This window comes from Medicago truncatula, chromosome 4, assembly GCF_003473485.1.
Source record: "Medicago truncatula cultivar Jemalong A17 chromosome 4, MtrunA17r5.0-ANR, whole genome shotgun sequence".
Taxonomy (NCBI): Eukaryota; Viridiplantae; Streptophyta; class Magnoliopsida; order Fabales; family Fabaceae; genus Medicago; species Medicago truncatula.
In genome coordinates, this window is record NC_053045.1 from 2,206,302 (window position 1) to 2,224,947 (window position 18,646).

The 18,646-nt window shown below is 33.5% G+C and overlaps 1 protein-coding gene across 2 annotated transcripts; it reads left to right on the forward strand.

The window, feature by feature from the left end:
- The first annotated feature begins 9,862 nt into the window (after window positions 1-9,862).
- Window positions 9,863-18,440, forward strand: LOC11418697 (topless-related protein 1). 2 transcript variants are annotated; one of them, XM_024783049.2, is made up of 26 exons: window positions 9,863-10,067; window positions 10,564-10,679; window positions 10,805-10,984; window positions 11,269-11,382; window positions 11,469-11,627; window positions 11,839-12,016; window positions 12,113-12,239; window positions 12,481-12,590; window positions 12,692-12,863; window positions 12,982-13,091; window positions 13,210-13,279; window positions 13,539-13,612; window positions 13,712-13,807; window positions 13,890-13,985; window positions 14,302-14,429; window positions 14,554-14,788; window positions 14,870-15,031; window positions 15,110-15,199; window positions 15,374-15,520; window positions 15,704-15,814; window positions 15,910-16,089; window positions 16,346-16,474; window positions 16,678-16,773; window positions 16,952-17,140; window positions 17,221-17,387; window positions 17,814-18,440. In XM_024783049.2, the coding sequence occupies exons 2-26, from the start codon at window positions 10,600-10,602 to the stop codon at window positions 18,028-18,030; spliced, it is 3,417 nt and encodes a 1,138-aa protein (XP_024638817.1). In that variant the 5' UTR covers window positions 9,863-10,067; window positions 10,564-10,599; the 3' UTR covers window positions 18,031-18,440. The 2 variants fall into 2 exon arrangements, with proteins under 2 accessions (XP_024638817.1, XP_003604345.2); XM_003604297.4 differs by having other exon boundaries at window positions 9,864-10,067; window positions 17,817-18,440.
- The last annotated feature ends 206 nt before the right edge of the window (window positions 18,441-18,646 follow it).

Below are 18,646 nucleotides of genomic sequence, written 5' to 3' on the forward strand. Positions count from 1 at the left end.
TACCGTTTTAATCAACACAATCATTTATTTAATATTAAAATGGAAGCTTTTAAAAAAAATCGTTAAAAAAAAAAAAGAATAAATCGAGCTTGATTTGTCCATGCTTTTCACAAGTCTAGTGTTGCATTTGTATAAATTTATTTATTTATTTCTCCTATATATGGAGAAAAAGTTATCCAAAAAGAAATGTTTACGACAAAAATGGGAAGCAAGAGTGAGTTGGAAGGAAATGGGAGAACAAATTATGGACCTCACTTCACTAGTTGTTTAATGAAACGAAAGGACTATATATCTCATCTCATGGCTCAATTTATCGTGATTTATCGGATCCAGTGAACGGTGATATCGTTTGTCATGTGGTGTCCGAACGAACCGAACAAAAGCATTTGACTCCATTTGCTCGTGTACTTCTCATATCCTTGTAAATTTAATCTTCTATTATTATAGTATTTGTGAACCACATGGTTCAAATCTCTAAACCTTGATTTGAAGCTCTCTAAAAATTCGTCGAAACAATAATAATTTATATTAATGGTAGTGTAAAACAATAATAATTTAAAAGATCAAGACATCTAATCTTTGGGGCTTAGCCCGTTTTATTTAAAAAAATAATATAATATGATCTCTTCGTCCTTAGTATACATCACAGTTTTGCGATGTATATTATTTACGTAGTTTACTTTAACAATATTTTTTAATTAATATATAAATATAAATGTTAACGTATAAGATTGTTGTTCGATGTACTATATCTTATCTTAATAAGTATTTTCAAGATATCAAATTTTTATAGTAAACAATTAAAGATGTTAATGGTCAAATTAAATATCAAAGTTGTGTATTCTGGTGGACCTATTTTAGATTTTGATAAAAGATAAAGTTAAATTAATTTCGAAAAGGTACCCTACATGACAGAAGAGCTAATGAATGAAGTTGAAAGTTTCAGAGAGAAACAGCATGGGCCCCACAGGCCCAAGTTGCATGACCCAGCTTTGTACAAACATCAACTTCAATCATCAATAGGTCGTGACCTTGTGTGAGTGCTAAACGTTTCCCTTTGTAGCCAGCCTCTATCCTTTTTTCATTTTCATTAGAATATTGCTATTTTCTTCACCTTTTCATTTAGACAGAAGCAATTGTTAGAGTGCAATAATACTTCATATTATTTAGAATCTAACTTTAAAAAAGTGTTATTTAATTTGATACAAGTTTTACACAATTTTTTTTTTTTTTTTTATGAAAGGAAGTTTTACACTATTTATATATACGAAAACTAATTATCTCATATATTAATATACTTAAACATTATTTTTGTTTGGATAGCCTTTTTTCAACTTATTTATCAACTTTTCAACTTTAATTGCAGCCGCGTGTTATTTTCAAGGATGGTCCACTGCTTTTGTTTTATTGACAGAATATAATATAAATATATAGTCTTATATGAGAAAATTTTGTTGACAAGCAATAAGGTGGGTGGGTTGGGACACCATATTTTAGATTAATGTCGCTCCATTTGTTAGTAGAGTTGAAAGAAGAACAAAAGTTGAGAAGTCTCAACAAATATTTGACCATAGCAAACGAGAATCTTTAGTTTCAAAAATTTTGCTTCACTTCACATTGTTCTTTTGATCTCTTTAAATATACTACTTAATATACTCCTCAATAATCAATATATGTAAGAGAATATTAGTAGATATAATTGTATATATCAGCAACACAAAACTATTTTACACATGCATTTAGTTATCTATAATAAAGTACACAACAACTAATCTTAAACGATTTATCTATATAGTATATCCTTTCAAAACAAGTGATTCATACCATAAAATACCTAATGAGAGTTTAGACCTAATAAATATATTATTGGATTCATCTTAGATCATTATATTAACCTCTTAAATAAATCTATTTATCTCGAAGGATTAGACTCTAACTTCTGCCGACAGAAAAATACTTTGAGTATAATTATTTTACATATACATTCGATCAAATAATTTTTTTTTACAAAAGCAAAACGATATTCGTTCATTTAAATTGATAGAATACATGCAATAACATGATCAATATCGCTAAAAACGTAGAGAGTAAATTTGCGAACAATCTCAAAGCATCCAAGTTAATAACATAAACGGTAAAATGCATACAAATAATATGATAAAATATAAATCACCATAATACCCATGCTTCTAAATTTGCAACGTTGACACCCAAATAATTGATTGAATCTATGATTGACTAAAACTGATATTTCAATATGAACCAAATGAATACCGCAACAAGATGCGAAATCAAACAACGTCGCACAGGATGACGAACACATAACGCCACACTTAGATAAAGAAATCACAAAAAAAACACCAAAAAATTGATATGTGTGGAAATCACTTATTTAGATTGAAAAAAAGGAGAAAAATGATGATGAGGATGATTATAGGTCAAAATCGACCTAAAACCAACCCTTCTCAATGAGCGAAGGAGAAAAAAAAAATTAAAGAGAGAATGTGGATTTTCTCTCACTAAAAAATTAAGGCCGACCCCACTTAATAGGATAAGGCTTGATTGTTGTTTTTATTGTATTCGATCAAATAACATTATAATTGTCATTTTTTGAATAAACTTGCAAAATATTTGTGCAACGAGAAGTAATTAGATATATGTATAGAAATATTTTATACAAACAATATATATATATAAAGTAATCTCTAAATTCAATCCATATTTTAAAGTAACCAGGGTGTTATTATGTCAGAACAGCTTATAATGTGCTTACTTCGGATGTCAGTAATATAGACGTTGCGGAATCAGATTTGATTTAACACAAACATGTTTCGTTAAAGGTGTCTATCCTTGTTTGGCGCCTCCTTCGCAACCGGCTCCCAACAAAGGCAAATTTGATGGCTAGAGAAATTCTTGTTCAGGATGCGCAATTGTGTGTCTCTGGATGTGGGGAAGTGGAGACTGCTCAACATTTATTTGTCTCCTGCCCCATTTTCGGAGAATTATGGCTTCATGTTCGGCATTGGATTGGGGTCTCTGGGGTGGATCCATATGATATTTTTGATCCTTTCTTGCAGTTCACTTACTTGTCAGGTGGGGCGGTATCTAAACGCTCTTTCATGCAACTTTTGTAGCTTGTGTGTATTTGGGTGTTGTGGTCTGAACGTAATAATAGACATTTTAACAAAACTGAAAGCACTATAATACAGTTGGTTGAAAAGGTTCAAATCCATTCTTATTGGTGGATGAAGGCAGCTAATGTTGTACATGTATTTGGGGCCCATAGTTGGATGACCTTCCCTTTATCTTGTCTGGGTATAGGTTAATTTTTGCCTCTTTATGGCTTGTACTCTGTTGTAACGTTCGTCGTTTCCTTTTAGCACGCCTTGTGCGGAAGGTGCGACGTTTTTGTTGTTAATATATCTCATTTTTGTCTGTTCAAAAAAAAAAATTCATATTTTAAAACGAAAAATCCAATATAATTTGTCAATGATTAGATTTTTTCTTACTTTCTCATGAACGAGTTCAAATTAATATACGACAACTTAAACTTTTATTTCATGAAAAATATAATTTTTGGAGATTTATATCTAAGGATTTGTTCCTTTTTGACAAACATCTAAGGATTAGTTTTTTTTTTTTTTTTAAGAATAAAAAATGGATTATATTAACAACGAAAGTTTAGCCTCCTTAGCACAAGGTGTATTAAAGAGACCATTCCATAAAATCAAGAGTCAAAACAATAATTACAGTTACAAAGGTCAGTCGATGCCCAAACATAACATACGGTCCAACCACTATCTATGAGAATCGTACACAAACGTGACATTATTAGTTTTGAGCCACTAATACGAATGAAATTTCACTTTGTCTAAGAGCTGAATAGTTGGAGTTTGGATGTTATTAAAGAGCCTATTGTTTCGCTCGTTCCAAACCAACCAGACACACAACAACGAAATGAGTTGAAGAAAGTATTTGTGTTTCTTCGAATGACCTCTACAATGAATAAACTGAATAAAATAGTCACTAATATTGCGGGGATCAGCTCCTACAACACCTAACAAAAACCTGATATACTGCCACAATGAACCGAATATATCACAATGGAGGAACAAATAGGACGCTGTTTCTTCGTGGTCACACCCCCGCCACACACCTGGTCGCGTCTTGTTGAAGGATGTCGCGCCTGACAAGGTTGATCTTTGTTGGCAACCTGTCTTGCAACAATCTCCAAGCCAAAATAGACACTTTCAGAGGAACCTGCTTATGCCAAACAAGATCTCCCAAACCATCAGGTGAATGAACGACCTGATTAGTCAGGATCTGATACGCTCCGCGCATAGTGTAACCGCCAGGAATGTCAGGATCCCACTGCCACCTGTCAGAAATATCATAATGCAAAACAAAACCGTCAAGTAATTGTCTACACCCCTCTACCATGTCCTCCTCCCACGCCCACAGTCTTATCCTCCACCTCCACGCCTCACCTCCTTCCTCCCAACCAAGCGTAAACATTTCCTATACCGTACTCAATTTGTTAGTTGATAAATCAAATAAACGAGGAAAACGCTTACGTAAAGGGGCATCACCAACCCACCTGTCAGACCAAAAGTAAGTATGTAAACCATCCCCTACCTTTCTCGACACCCTCTCTGCAAACCAGCCCCCCTCGGCCTCACCTACCCCGTCCCTAATCTTCACTAACTCCCTCCACCAGCAAGAAACACTCCGTCCCCCAACCTCTAACCTCCTTGCCTCCTCACCATATCTCGCCACCAGCACCCTATACCACATCCCTCCTCTATCCACCAACATCTGCCATCACCATTTACCTAATAAAGCAATATTAAATCCCCTCAACTGTCTCAACCCCAAATCTCCATACTCTTGACGTAAAGTAATAGAGCTCCAAGCGATCCAGTAAATTTTCATGTTGTCCTCGCTCCCTCCCCAATTTTTTTTGAAAAAAATAGAGTCAATGAAAGAGATTATATCTGACGGAGCTTTGAAGAAAGAAAGAGCATAGACATGCAGAGAGGTCATGACAAATTTGAGAAGAACCAACCGGCCTCCGAAGGAGAGAAAACGACTTTGCCACCCCGATAGTCTAGACTTAATGGTATTCACAACGGGTTCCCAAAAAGCTAACCTTCTAGGATCACTTTCAATCGAGAGACCCAAATACAAAAACAGAATCTTACCCACCTTACAATTTAAAATAGAGGCCACCTCAGATAGCCATGAGTCTGCAATGTTAATGCCAACCAATAAACTTTTATTAAAGTTCACTTTCAAACCAGACATATCTGCAAACAGAGTTAAAACCGCTCGTAGAGCTCGCACAATAGCCCAACTCTTCTCTCCTAATAACAATGTGTCGTCTACGAACTGAAGATGGGAAACCGCTACTGCATTAGAGGTTTCGACCCCATACCCAGTAAACAAATTATTTTCAACTATCGAAGTCATCATTATGTTTAAACCCTCAGCATCTAACATAAAAAGAAAAGGAGAAAGGGGATCCCCTTGACGCAACCCCCTCTGCAACTGAATATGTACAATGCACTAAAACTTAATTAGGACAATCATCACTTCGAAGAAAAATGATCCAAATTGAGTATTCTTTTTCTTTTTTGACAAAGATCCAAACCGATCATTTATTAGCAGGTTTGTTATTGCTATTTGTTAGTTGTATGTGCAATAAATATTCTTAATACGAGGAGTGTTAGAACCACTCTATTTTTTATATTTTTTAATACTTACTCATTACCATTTATCGAGTGAAATCAATATGAGTCATATATTTTAAAAATAATAAATCTAATATAAAATAGTATGACACATAGATTTTACTAGATGAGGGATGGCAATTGGACCAGGCCCAATGGATACGCGCATAAAATACCTACAATGGGTAAAACCCCGCTATCATGGGTCTAGGGAGGGGTCCGGGTAATACCCACAAATTTAAATGGGTATGGGCACGGGTAAGGGTACTATACTGCCCAGGCCCGCAACCCCGCATATACATATTTATTTAATATCTTAGGTAATTTATTTATTTTTAGTGTATAATTAAATAATTTATTTAGCTATTTAAGCCTAAACTAAAACCTAAACCAAAAAACTATTTAATACAATAACAACTCCATTCTACCGGTGTACAATTTTTTAGAGATATTTTAGATGTTTTTAATTTGACTAAATACTACGATTCGTATTATTTTATGAGTTAATTTTAAAAGATTTAGACCATAGTTTTATCTCAATTGTGATGTTTTTATTGTGTTTTCATAGTCAAAGTGCGGTACGGGCACTTACGTACCCATAGGGTATGGGGAAGGGCACTAAAGTTGTTGCCCACGAGGATACAAGCACGAATACGGGTAATTTTTATAAATGCGGGTATGGAGATGAGCATTGTAGTACCCTATTCATTGGATAACCATTGCCATCCCGACAGTGTTGTGTTCACAACACGCGTCCTCTTAATATACATCCATTATTTTATTGAGTGATTAATTTTAACAAAATAGAATAAGATAATTCAGCAATAGCAAAAATCACAATTTACCAATCTTCATCTCATCCAAATAATCTTACCTCATTCAATTATGAACTTCTATAATTGTTTGAAAATGCAGGATTAACTTAAATGAGAGATTCTCGTGAGCTTAGCTCAGTTGGTAAGGGATATTTTATATAAAATATGGGGGCTAGTGTTCGAACTTCAGACAGATCACTTCTTCACAATTAAATTGTGTGAGCTCTAACCACGATGTTACTTGATCGAAAAGAAAAAAAGCTTAAACGAGAGAATTCAGTATGTTACTGTTATCGGTAGGAGACAGAATAAAATAAAAGAGAGTATAGTTAGTGAGGAAGGCATTTCCAAATTGTTTTAGCATCAATGATCGAATTCTACCGTTTGTGCCATCATTATTTTATGTACACATAATCATTTTAAGCACTCTATTGATAGGGACGATTTTTGAAGGGCCATCCAATCCAATATATTAACTTTGAACCAAACAAGCACATAAATATACTAATCAATAGTACTATTAAGTATTATCCAACGAATGATGGTACAACTCATGAAGAGTTGACTCACACTTTGCAAATACATAGACTTAACTTCAGATAAAAATCTATTTGATGAACAATCTCAACGTTCTCTAACCATGAATATTTATTCAACTTTTTTTTTTTTTTGAGGAAAATATTTATTCAACTTTGATGAGCCTTTGGGACACACTTACTAAGCAGTTGTACTATATTTACGCTGTCAGCATATATATTTTTTATATGAGATTATTACATCAAATAAATATATTTACAGAAATTTGAAAAAAAAAAGATATTTACAGAAATAATTTAATAACTAACCTATATAAGTGGCATCATAGAGCGGGACTGTTATCTTCAGATTAATACAACGTATACTACTCTCAATTTTTTATTTTTTTTGTCAAATTATTATATGGACTGTTTATTTATTACAATAACTAACATTTAATATATAGATTGTCTGTTTTAATTATTATTCTCATTTATTTTTGTTTTCAATATATGTAGATATTTTTTTTAAACAACATTCAATATTTGACAAATTAAACAGCATTCAATTATAAGTAAGATTCATACTAAAAAAAATTACTACTAAGAGAGAGAGTCACCATTATCTCATCAATTAAGAAATGCCGTTGAATATATTGTTATTTTTTCAATATAAAAAATATATTAAGTGCATTCTTCAAAGTATATCGTACAAGACTTGCTAAAAAAATTGGGAAATGTTAACTTGTGTCTAAGGGCATTAAATAAAAATCTTAAAATAGAATTAAATAAAAAATATTGCATTAAAAAGATAAATTTTTAAGATTTTAAATGCATAATTTCTAAAATTAAGTTTCTACATTTAATTTATTATCTTGTGCCCTTAGAACACAAGTTAACAAGACCCAAAAAATTAAATCCACGTTGACTAAAAAGAGCCATGCCTCACATGAGAACTATTTATCATTTCATAAAAATAAAACAGCAATGAATTTTTATTTTGATAAATAAATAAAATGATAAAATCATTATAAACTCATATATAAGAAGAGATGTTTAAATCTCGATCATAACATCATATCTAATGTTTAGAAATCCTACCTCAACTGCCAAATATCAAATTGCAAGGGCGGACGTCATGATTTGGGTTCGAACCCGGGACCTCACAGTTATGTGTGAGTTTAATTTCAATGATTTATCACTTTATCTAAGACAAAAAAAAAACATCGTATCTAATAAATTGTCAAAAATAAATGTACAAATTTCATTTCTCTAATAATAAATAGAGAATTATTTGTTTATATTTAAAAGAGGAATGCTAATAGCAGTTACTTTTCAACATTCTCTAACGTTCATTCTAAAATTAATATATGTCCTACCACTTCGTGTGAGTTCGATACAAAACGCGTATGCGGAGAAGAGCGGTCACTCAGACGTAGACACATGACAAGGACAACAACCTACACACCTATCTGATCACACATTTAATTCATTTCACTTCACACTTTAAAAACTTTCATAATCTCACGATACCATCTCTTATCTCTTTCTTCAAATATCTCTTTCTCATTTTCTCCTCTCATGCATATCGCAATCATGACCTGTACTACTCCTATGTAATAGTAGTATCACGTGATAAAAACGCATCTCGTAATGGCAATTCACGTAATATTCACCAAAATCCGAGGTCAAACAAAACGAAGAAAACTTTGTCGTTACAGAAACGGGGATCTGAACCCAGTAAAAGTCACTTTCTCATCAACTCAAATATCATTTTAATCTCCACCTTCCAAATCTCCACCTCATCATCACATTCTTTCAAGATCCACATCCCGCCGTTAAATTAGAGATTTTTTTTTTTTTAAGAAAATAAGATAAATGATATTTGTATTTGTACGGATGTTTTTCATTAATATTTTAACGATCTTTATAAGCTTAGCTCAGTTGTTAGGGAAAATTCATAATATATGCGAGGTTTAAGTTTAAACCCCAACCACCAGAAAAAAAGATATATTTAGTCAATTTTTAATTTTTTTATAATGGATAGAATAAGAGAGAGTTGTTACAAAGATGTTTAAAAATGGTTATAAAACTAGCGAAAGGACATTTTTTTTATATTAATTAAATAACTGATGTATATATTCGTTGTATAATATATATATATATATATATATATATATATATATATATATATATATATATATAGATAGATACATTAATTATTTAATATATCTAAAAAAAATCTTTGTTTATATTTGATATGATTAAATATAATCGAATTTAATCAAACTACTCAAATGTCGAGTCAATATTAGATTGATATGCATCAGATACCGAACATAGTTTTAATTAATGAGTGTGCCTTCTAATACATTTTTTAAGCATTTTAAAGAAAATTTATTTATATAAAAATTAATTTCAATTTTCAATGCATTGATTATATATATTTTCATAAAAAATGACTATCTGAAAATTTTAAAGAATGCTTCAGAGTCACGCGTTAATATTTTTCAATAGTATTAATAGCTTATGGGCCTCACCATATTGCATCAGCAGAGGAAAAAAACTCACGGTCTGAAGCTGAAAGACAGTTGTTAGCTCGAGATTCCGAGCCGATTGTATATGCAAAACCGAAGCCGGCTTAGTGGGTCCCACAATAACTGCACTTCTTATATTAGCGAAACATCGTATCAAATACCTTATCAAGTACTTATCAGAAACTCGATAACCTATTTCGATAACCAATAGCCCTTATCACCCACTAACATTATAAAAAAACAACCTATTTCTGCAAGTTCAAATGTCCCCTTCTCTCTCTCTCTCTCTCTATAAATATAGATTTAGAGGAGTTTCTAGAGAGAGAAAGTGTAGATTAGTCCATATCTGTGAGGAGAGAGAAAGTGTTTAAGAATCTTGAAACTTTGTGTTGTGGGTTTGGTACTTTGGTTACATATTCGGAGTTTTCTTTGTTGTTGTTGTTGTTCTCATGTTCGGTCTTTGAAGCAAAGGTAACAAAACAAAAACACAGTTTCTCTCTCTTTCATTCATGCTTCCGAATCTGTACCCTTTAAAGTTTTTAACTTTATTTTTATTTATTTTTTCGTTTTTTTATTTAAAAAAATGTTTTTTTTTTTGTTTTTGATTTTTTGGGGTTGACACTTTAGGTTCATGCATCTTCATCATGGATTAAAGTTTCATTTTTTATGTGTTTGATCATATGGGTTTGTAGATAGAGAGAGAATTTAGAGAGAGAAAGAGAAAGAGTCAAATGGGTGTTCAATTTTTTCTTAGTTTTTGTTTGGCCAACAAAATCACATCAATTTTCTTTTTTTAGTTATTTTTTTACAAATAAAGAAGGTTATTTTTTTCTTCTTTTCCTTAAATGCTTTCTTGTTAAGTAATTTTAATTATTATTTATTTATTATTTAACATTTATTATTTATTTATATTTATAACCTACCCATGTTGCAAATTTTCTGACTTTTTTGAAATATATTTTTGCAGATCTAGTTCAGTATTGCAGATTTTAGTGTGTTGAAGATGTCATCTCTGAGTAGGGAATTGGTGTTCTTGATCTTGCAGTTTCTGGATGAGGAAAAGTTCAAAGAGACTGTTCACAAGTGGGGCTAAGTTTTTTTGTTCTATTATTTTAACTTATTATTATTTTTGGTATAATGTTTTTTTTTTTTTGGGTTACCACATTTGATTTGACTAATTAATTGATTATACTTTATGTTTGAAAAAGGCTTGAGCAGGAGTCAGGATTTTTCTTTAACATGAAATATTTTGAGGATGAAGTTCATAATGGGAACTGGGATGAAGTTGAAAAGTACTTATCTGGTTTCACAAAAGTAGATGATAATAGGTATTCTATGAAGATATTTTTTGAGATAAGGAAGCAAAAGTATCTTGAGGCATTGGATAAGTAAGTCACATCACATTTTGGTTTTTCTGTTATTAGTTTTTGTTGACTTTCAAGTCTCAGAATCATGGTTTTAGACTGCGGTCAAGGTTGCACTGTGAACCATATATTGCGCCAAAATGCTGTTGAAATCGTGGTTTTGATGTTTGTTGTAGAGACCTCATAATCCTTTAAATTGCAGTTGCGGACCGTAGTTTAAAACCATGCTCAGAATTATAGTTTGATTTGTAGTTAGTATGCAACGCAATCTTACACTTGAAACTGTTTCTAAATTTGTATTTGTATAGGCATGATCGGTCGAAAGCTGTAGAGATATTAGTGAAGGATTTGAAAGTGTTTGCCACGTTTAATGAAGAATTGTTCAAGGAAATCACACAGCTACTGACATTGGAGAATTTTAGGTACTGATTTTAAGTTTAAATTCTTTTTTGCATTTCCTATTTTTAGTTTGTAAGATGTAGCCGTTGAGTTTCGGTTATTATTATAGGGAAAATGAACAGTTGTCAAAGTATGGTGATACTAAGTCTGCGCGGGCAATCATGTTGGTTGAGCTTAAAAAGCTCATTGAAGCTAATCCGTTATTTCGTGACAAATTGCAATTTCCTAACCTTAAAAACTCAAGGTTAAGGACACTCATCAATCAAAGGTAATATTTTCTTATGATTCAATTCTTCTACGGCAATGTGTTGTAACATTTGGCTGTTGCTTTGTCTGAATGCATCGTTACTATTAGTTGTTGATCTATGTTATAGTGCTAAGCTTTGCATTGAAGATATTCAGTTTCTAGCCGTTGATTAGGTTGTGTTCTATTGGCAATGAACTTATTTTCTTTTCCTTTTTTTGAAAAAACATTATAGCTTGAATTGGCAGCATCAACTATGTAAGAATCCACGTCCAAATCCTGATATAAAAACTCTTTTTGTGGATCACTCATGCGGACAACCAAATGGTGCACGTGCTCCTTCGCCTGCTAACAGTCCGTTATTAGGATCCTTACCGAAGGCTGGTGGATTTCCTCCTCTTGGTGCTCATGGGGTGAGCTTCTTTTGATATCATAGGCTTCGTTTAATGTCTCTGTTATCTTTGATCTCTTATTATGGTGCTGAACTTTCCTGTGCTTCGTGTTTGCAGCCTTTTCAACCTAATCCGGCAGCAGTGCCAACACAGCTCGCTGGTTGGATGTCAAATCCTACCACTGTAGCACATGCTGCAGTTTCTGGTGCTGGAGCTATAGGTCTTGGTGCTCCATCAATGCCTGGTAATACACCATTTCTCTTTCTATTGCTCTCCAAATCTTTTATGTTATTCATACCACGAATGAATGGACTATTTGTGAAATACAGACACCAGCCATGTCACTGACACCGATAGTAATTTGAAAAGATGTAAGCAGTAGAATGTAACCACGTTTGTCAGTGTCAGACACCAAAAATGTGTCGGACGCCCAATACGCTTTCAATCTGAACTACATCTAACTTTTGTTTCTCTGCCATGTTTAGGTGCTTTGAAGCATCCGCGTACTCCTCCAATTAATCCTTCTGTTGACTATCCATCTGGTGATTCAGATCATGTGGCTAAGAGAACAAGGCCTATGGGAATAACAGACGAGGTAATCTGTTATTTACTAGTAGAGACATCATTAGCAATTCACGCCTAAGTATATGCAAGTTTTAACCCCTCAAGTTGTCCGCAATCCATCATTTCATATAGGTAAATCTACCTGTCAATGTGTTGTCTGGAACATTCCCAGGCCATGGACATAGTCAAGCTTTTAATGCACCTGATGACTTGCCATTGCCGAAGACTGTCACGCGAACTCTGAATCAGGGCTCATCTCCTATGAGCATGGACTTTCATCCAGTTCAACAATCTTTACTGCTAGGTTGGCTGCTCTTCTAAGGCATTTCAATGATGTTGTTATTATTTTTTTTTATCACTATTTTGGATTTATTTTCCTTCAAAATTACCGTTTGACTGAGGTTTTCTTTATCCACTTTCAGTTGGCACAAATGTGGGGGGCATTGCCTTATGGGAAGTGGGTTCTAGGGAGAAGTTGGTCTCAAGGAACTTTAAAGTTTGGGATCTTAGTGCATGTTCAATGCCATTTCAGGTTGTCTCTTTAGTCTTTAACTTTACACATAAATGTTCTTGATGAAAATCCGTACTGAATCCTTAGACTTTTGTAAATTATCCATGACTGAAGAGAAAACTAACTATGATCAATTCAGGCTGCTCTTGTCAAAGATCCAAGTGTTTCTGTTAACCGTGTGATTTGGAGTCCCGATGGTGCTTTATTTGGTTAGTTGAAAACTTTTTTAATTCTTCAATGTTTGATAGAAAATACATATACACTTTCAGACTATGAAACACTCACATGGACACATTCACCAAACATGATAGTGACACTGACACACTAATAATTTTTAACAATGAAAGTAGTTGTATGAAATCACATGTATCTTTATCGGACACGGCCTAAAATGTCGGTGCCACATAGCTTTCAGATGTCAACTCAACCAATTCAAATACTAATGTCATGAATTTGTCCAATTAACAGGTGTTGCATACTCAAGGCACATTGTTCAGATATACTCTTACCATACTGGTGATGATGTTCGGCAGCACTTAGAGGTACATACATACATTAATACATACGTATGCGTATATAGTTATATACAAATATATGCAAAGATATTGTTATTACTGTTTTGATGTGAACCTGTTTTCTAGATTGATGCTCATGTTGGTGGAGTAAATGATCTTGCATTTTCCCATCCAAATAAGCAACTGTGTGTTATAACCTGTGGTGATGATAAGACCATTAAGGTGAGTCTGTCAAAACATGAAGTTGATTTACTGAAGTCGACGAGATCAATATGTTGCTAACTAAGTTATGTAATTTAACAAGGTGTGGGATGCTGTATCGGGAGCAAAGCAATATACATTTGAAGGTCACGAGGCTCCGGTTTATTCTGTCTGTCCGCATTATAAAGAAAACATTCAGGTAGAAATTGAATTTTTAACACCTTTGCAGAGAGTGCTTTTTGAATCTGTTTGCACGATTCCTTTAATAATTGTTGTAAACATTAATATTTGTAATTATTTGCAGTAATTTGTAATAATTGTATTCGGTACATTATCAGGCCCGTTAGACTAGAATAGTCTATTTAAATGAATTACTTTTTGTACCCTATTCAAATTTTTGAAATATATCATAAATATTTTCTACAATAACGTTAATATAGGATCCGAAATAACCTTTTTTTGTCGTTTTCTGGTTGATTTTCTAGTCAATAACTCTTATGTCGTGTATGCTGTAGTTCATCTTTTCAACAGCGCTAGACGGCAAAATAAAAGCATGGTTGTATGACAATTTGGGATCACGTGTTGATTATGATGCTCCTGGTCGATGGTGCACAACCATGGCTTATAGTGCTGACGGTACAAGGTCAATATTCACAACCATAGCTCCTTGTAACTTGCTGGATATTGCTGCATCGTTGAATTATACTTCCTATTTCTTTGTTGCTTTATGTTCATATGTTTTGACTGTGACTGAATGTATACTATAGGCTCTTTTCATGTGGAACAAGCAAAGATGGAGAATCATCTATTGTGGAGTGGAATGAAAGTGAAGGAGCTGTGAAAAGAACTTACCAAGGATTTCGTAAACGATCTATGGGCGTTGTGCAGTTTGATACTACCAAAAATCGATTTTTGGCTGCCGGCGATGATTTCTCCATTAAGTTCTGGGATATGGACAATATTCAACTTTTGACTACAGTTGATGCTGATGGGGGTCTACCTGTAAGTTCACTATTTTATTGTAAATTAAAGAGCCGATCTATAGAAATATCAGTTGCTAACTCTTTTCTGTTTTATCTCTAGGCAAGTCCACGTATTCGTTTCAACAAGGATGGAACTCTTTTAGCCGTTTCAGCAAATGACAATGGAATCAAAATTGTAGCCAATGCTGATGGTATTCGTTTATTGCGTACATTAGAGAATAATTCTATGTATGATGCGTCGAGAGCATCAGAGATGGCAAAGGTAAACTATATTAATAGATGCCATACTTTCCATACCTCTTATTGATAAAACTTAATCTAACACAATGTCTTGCGGCAGCCTACAATAAACTCAATGTCTTCTGCTGCCGCCGCAACTAGTGCTGCTCTAGCTGAGAGAGCCTCATCTGTAGCAGCTATTGCTGGAATGGTTTGTGGTCTTATCCTTTACATTATTCTCGCATGTTACTCGCAACTATTTTGTTACATGAAGTATTTTCCTCTGGCTCCTGCTAGAAAAGAGGAGCGAACCTTCTTTTTGGACGGTTATTATTTTTTATTATTACTTGATTGATTAACTATATGCCAAATTTTATCTCATCAGAATGGAGATACTCGAAGCATGGGCGATGTTAAACCTAGAATAAGTGAAGAAGCCAATGACAAGTCAAAGATATGGAAACTCACTGAAATCAATGAACCATCTCATTGTAGATCCTTGAAGCTACCAGAGAATGTTAGAGTAAACAAGGTATGCTATTTAATTTAAAATTATCAAATACCCTCCAATGGAAACTTTAGTCATCAAATACAAATAGTGAAAAAGTAACATCATTTATACAAAATTACTTGAACCTTTAAGTATGGTTCATACCTTATCATTTTTCCTCTTACTAATGTCTGATAGCATGAAATTGTTCTTATTTTGTGACAGATATCGAGGTTGATTTATACAAATTCAGGAAATGCTATTCTAGCATTAGCATCAAATGCCATTCACCTTCTCTGGAAATGGCCGCGAAATGAACGTAACTCATCTGGCAAGGTATTATGTGAACACATGAAGTTTCCATTATTATCTATTCAGAAAGTCGGAATATATATTTATACTGTTTTCTATGTGAACATTTAATCCTGTAGGCCAATGCTTCCGTGCCAGCTCAGTTGTGGCAACCATCGAGCGGCATCCTGATGACTAATGACATCGCTGATAGCAATCCTGAAGATTCTGTTCCATGCTTTGCTCTGTCCAAAAATGATTCGTATGTAATGTCTGCATCAGGAGGGAAGATATCCTTGTTCAACATGATGACTTTTAAGGTAACATTTTTTTGTAAATACTGCACATTTGTAATTGTAGTACTTGTATTCAGCCTGTTAGGTTAGAATAGTCTATTCAAACGAATTAGTGCATATAAAAAGTTTAACCAAATTAGTGTCCACACCCTAATCACGACGTTGAAATCTATCAGAAACATTTACAACACTTCATGAGCCTAATCAATATTCAAAACTTTGTTTTGCAGTTATTCCTAATTTTCTATTAATCAATTTCAACCTTCTTGTATTTGTGCAGACGATGACAACTTTCATGCCTCCGCCACCTGCGGCTACTTTTCTTGCTTTCCATCCTCAGGATAACAATATTATTGCTATAGGCATGGATGATTCCTCCATTCAGATATATAATGTCCGTGTTGATGAGGTAACACACACTGCTGTCGGTAAATAGTTTCTAATCATATTTGGCATCTATGAAGCACTAACACATACACATACACCGGGCATGATATTGACTCATAACAATGGACATTTGTCGGTGTCCAGTCGAACACCCGACATGTCTTCAATCCGTAATGTTGGTGCTACATAGTTTTAGATTGGTGTTAATGTGAAGTTCTTTTGCAGGTTAAAAGTAAACTCAAAGGTCATACAAAAAGAATAACCGGTCTTGCTTTCTCTCATGTATTGAATGTTCTTGTTTCATCTGGAGCGGATGCTCAGGTAATAATTTCCAAATGTAGATCTTTCTTAATCTTGTTTTTCTGCAATTAAATTGCATTAAAAAAACTTTAAACTTTTATTCTTGTCAACTATAGAACCCCTTTTGAGTATACAATAAGAAGTGCAATTTTGTAAAGTTACGATAAAAAGTTGCCTCTAAGCCCTTTTTGTGATGTAGATTTGTGTGTGGAACACTGACGGATGGGAAAAACAGAAGACTAGATTCTTGCAGCTACCTCCTGGGAGGACTCCATCAGCACAGTCAGATACACGTGTACAGTTTCACCAGGATCAGATACAGTTCTTGGTCGTACACGAAACTCAGCTCGCCATTTTTGAAGCAACTAAACTAGAATGTCTAAAGCAGGTTAGTCTTTTGAGTTCGATGTGTTATTTAATTGATTTCAATATGTTTCTGTTGTCTCATATCAATATCTGGAATTATAGTGGGCCCCACGGGATTCTTCTGCACCAATATCGCATGCAACTTTTTCATGCGACAGCCAGCTGATATATGCAAGCTTTTTAGATGCTACAGTCTGTGTATTTAATGCTTCAAATCTCAGATTGCGGTGTCGTATCAATCCTCCTGCTTATCTTCCTGCAAGTGTCAGGTAAGGCTTGAGCAGTTCCTACCTTTTGAGTTATAGTTTTATGAATTGAGTTAGGCTTAATCTTGATTATTGATTATTCGACATGTAGAATTTGCTTGTTTCATGTTTATACACAAGCATATTATAATAGGACAGGACTTATGATAAGAAATTATAGTATCGTTTTTCCATATTATAATAGTTGGTTGTTTTTGCTGCTTGTTTTATATAGGATTAAATTAAATAACTTAAGTTCCTATAATATACATGTTTTTCCTGTTAGAATTCCGGAAAAATAGGAACAAGTTGATTTTGGTCCTCATTGTTTTGGTTTTACTTTGCGAAATTTAGTGTATGTTAAATTAGTCCTTGTAATATGAGGACTATATTGATTTTAGTCCTTAAGATACTCTTTCATGTACTTATTTACATTTTGTTTATATGCAGCAGCAATTCAAACGTACAACCACTAGTAATTGCAGCACATCCACATGAAGCAAATCAATTTGCTGTAGGACTATCAGATGGTGGAGTTCATGTGTTTGAGCCACTTGAATCCGAAGGCAAATGGGGCGTACCGCCTCCAAACGAGAATGGATCATCTAGCAATAATGTAGCAGTAGCTACTTCAGTTGGACTTTCTTCAGACCAAGCACAAAGATGAAATGATAAAATGAATCCATTTTCAGCCAAAAGACAAGTTTCTTTTACATACTTGGCTTGTTGGTCATTTTGAAGAACTACATTTATCTCTACTTTTGTTTATGCAGCTGGATTCTATCCAAATTAGCTGATCCACTTTTCTATATATTTGTTCTAATGAAGCATATAATTATGTCATGCTGGAACAGCTAATTTGGTTGAAACCAAAACTACATTGTGATTTGCCAATAGATGTGAATTTTTTCATTTTTTTTATTATAGTTTAATTTAATGCAACAGATGTAGAAATGTTTGAAGCTGTTTCATTATACTGGTTAAGCCTAACTTATTACCTTTTATTTGTTCCATTTAATTTTGGCTTGTAGCTTATTACTAGGCCATAATATTTTTAAGGCAAAACTGGTTCTTTAACTTAATTTGAAGTTTTTTTTTTGTGTTAAGTTGGTACTTAATGTTTAAAAATATCAACAATGTTTGTACCAAACTTTGTTTTGGATTTATGTAGGTCTGACCATTCAAAAAGATAAATACATATTTGATTTATGAAATAAACATTTGAATGGTTGTTATAAAACCCCAACTCAACGATAATTTGAAACAGTGCTTTTTTTTTTGAA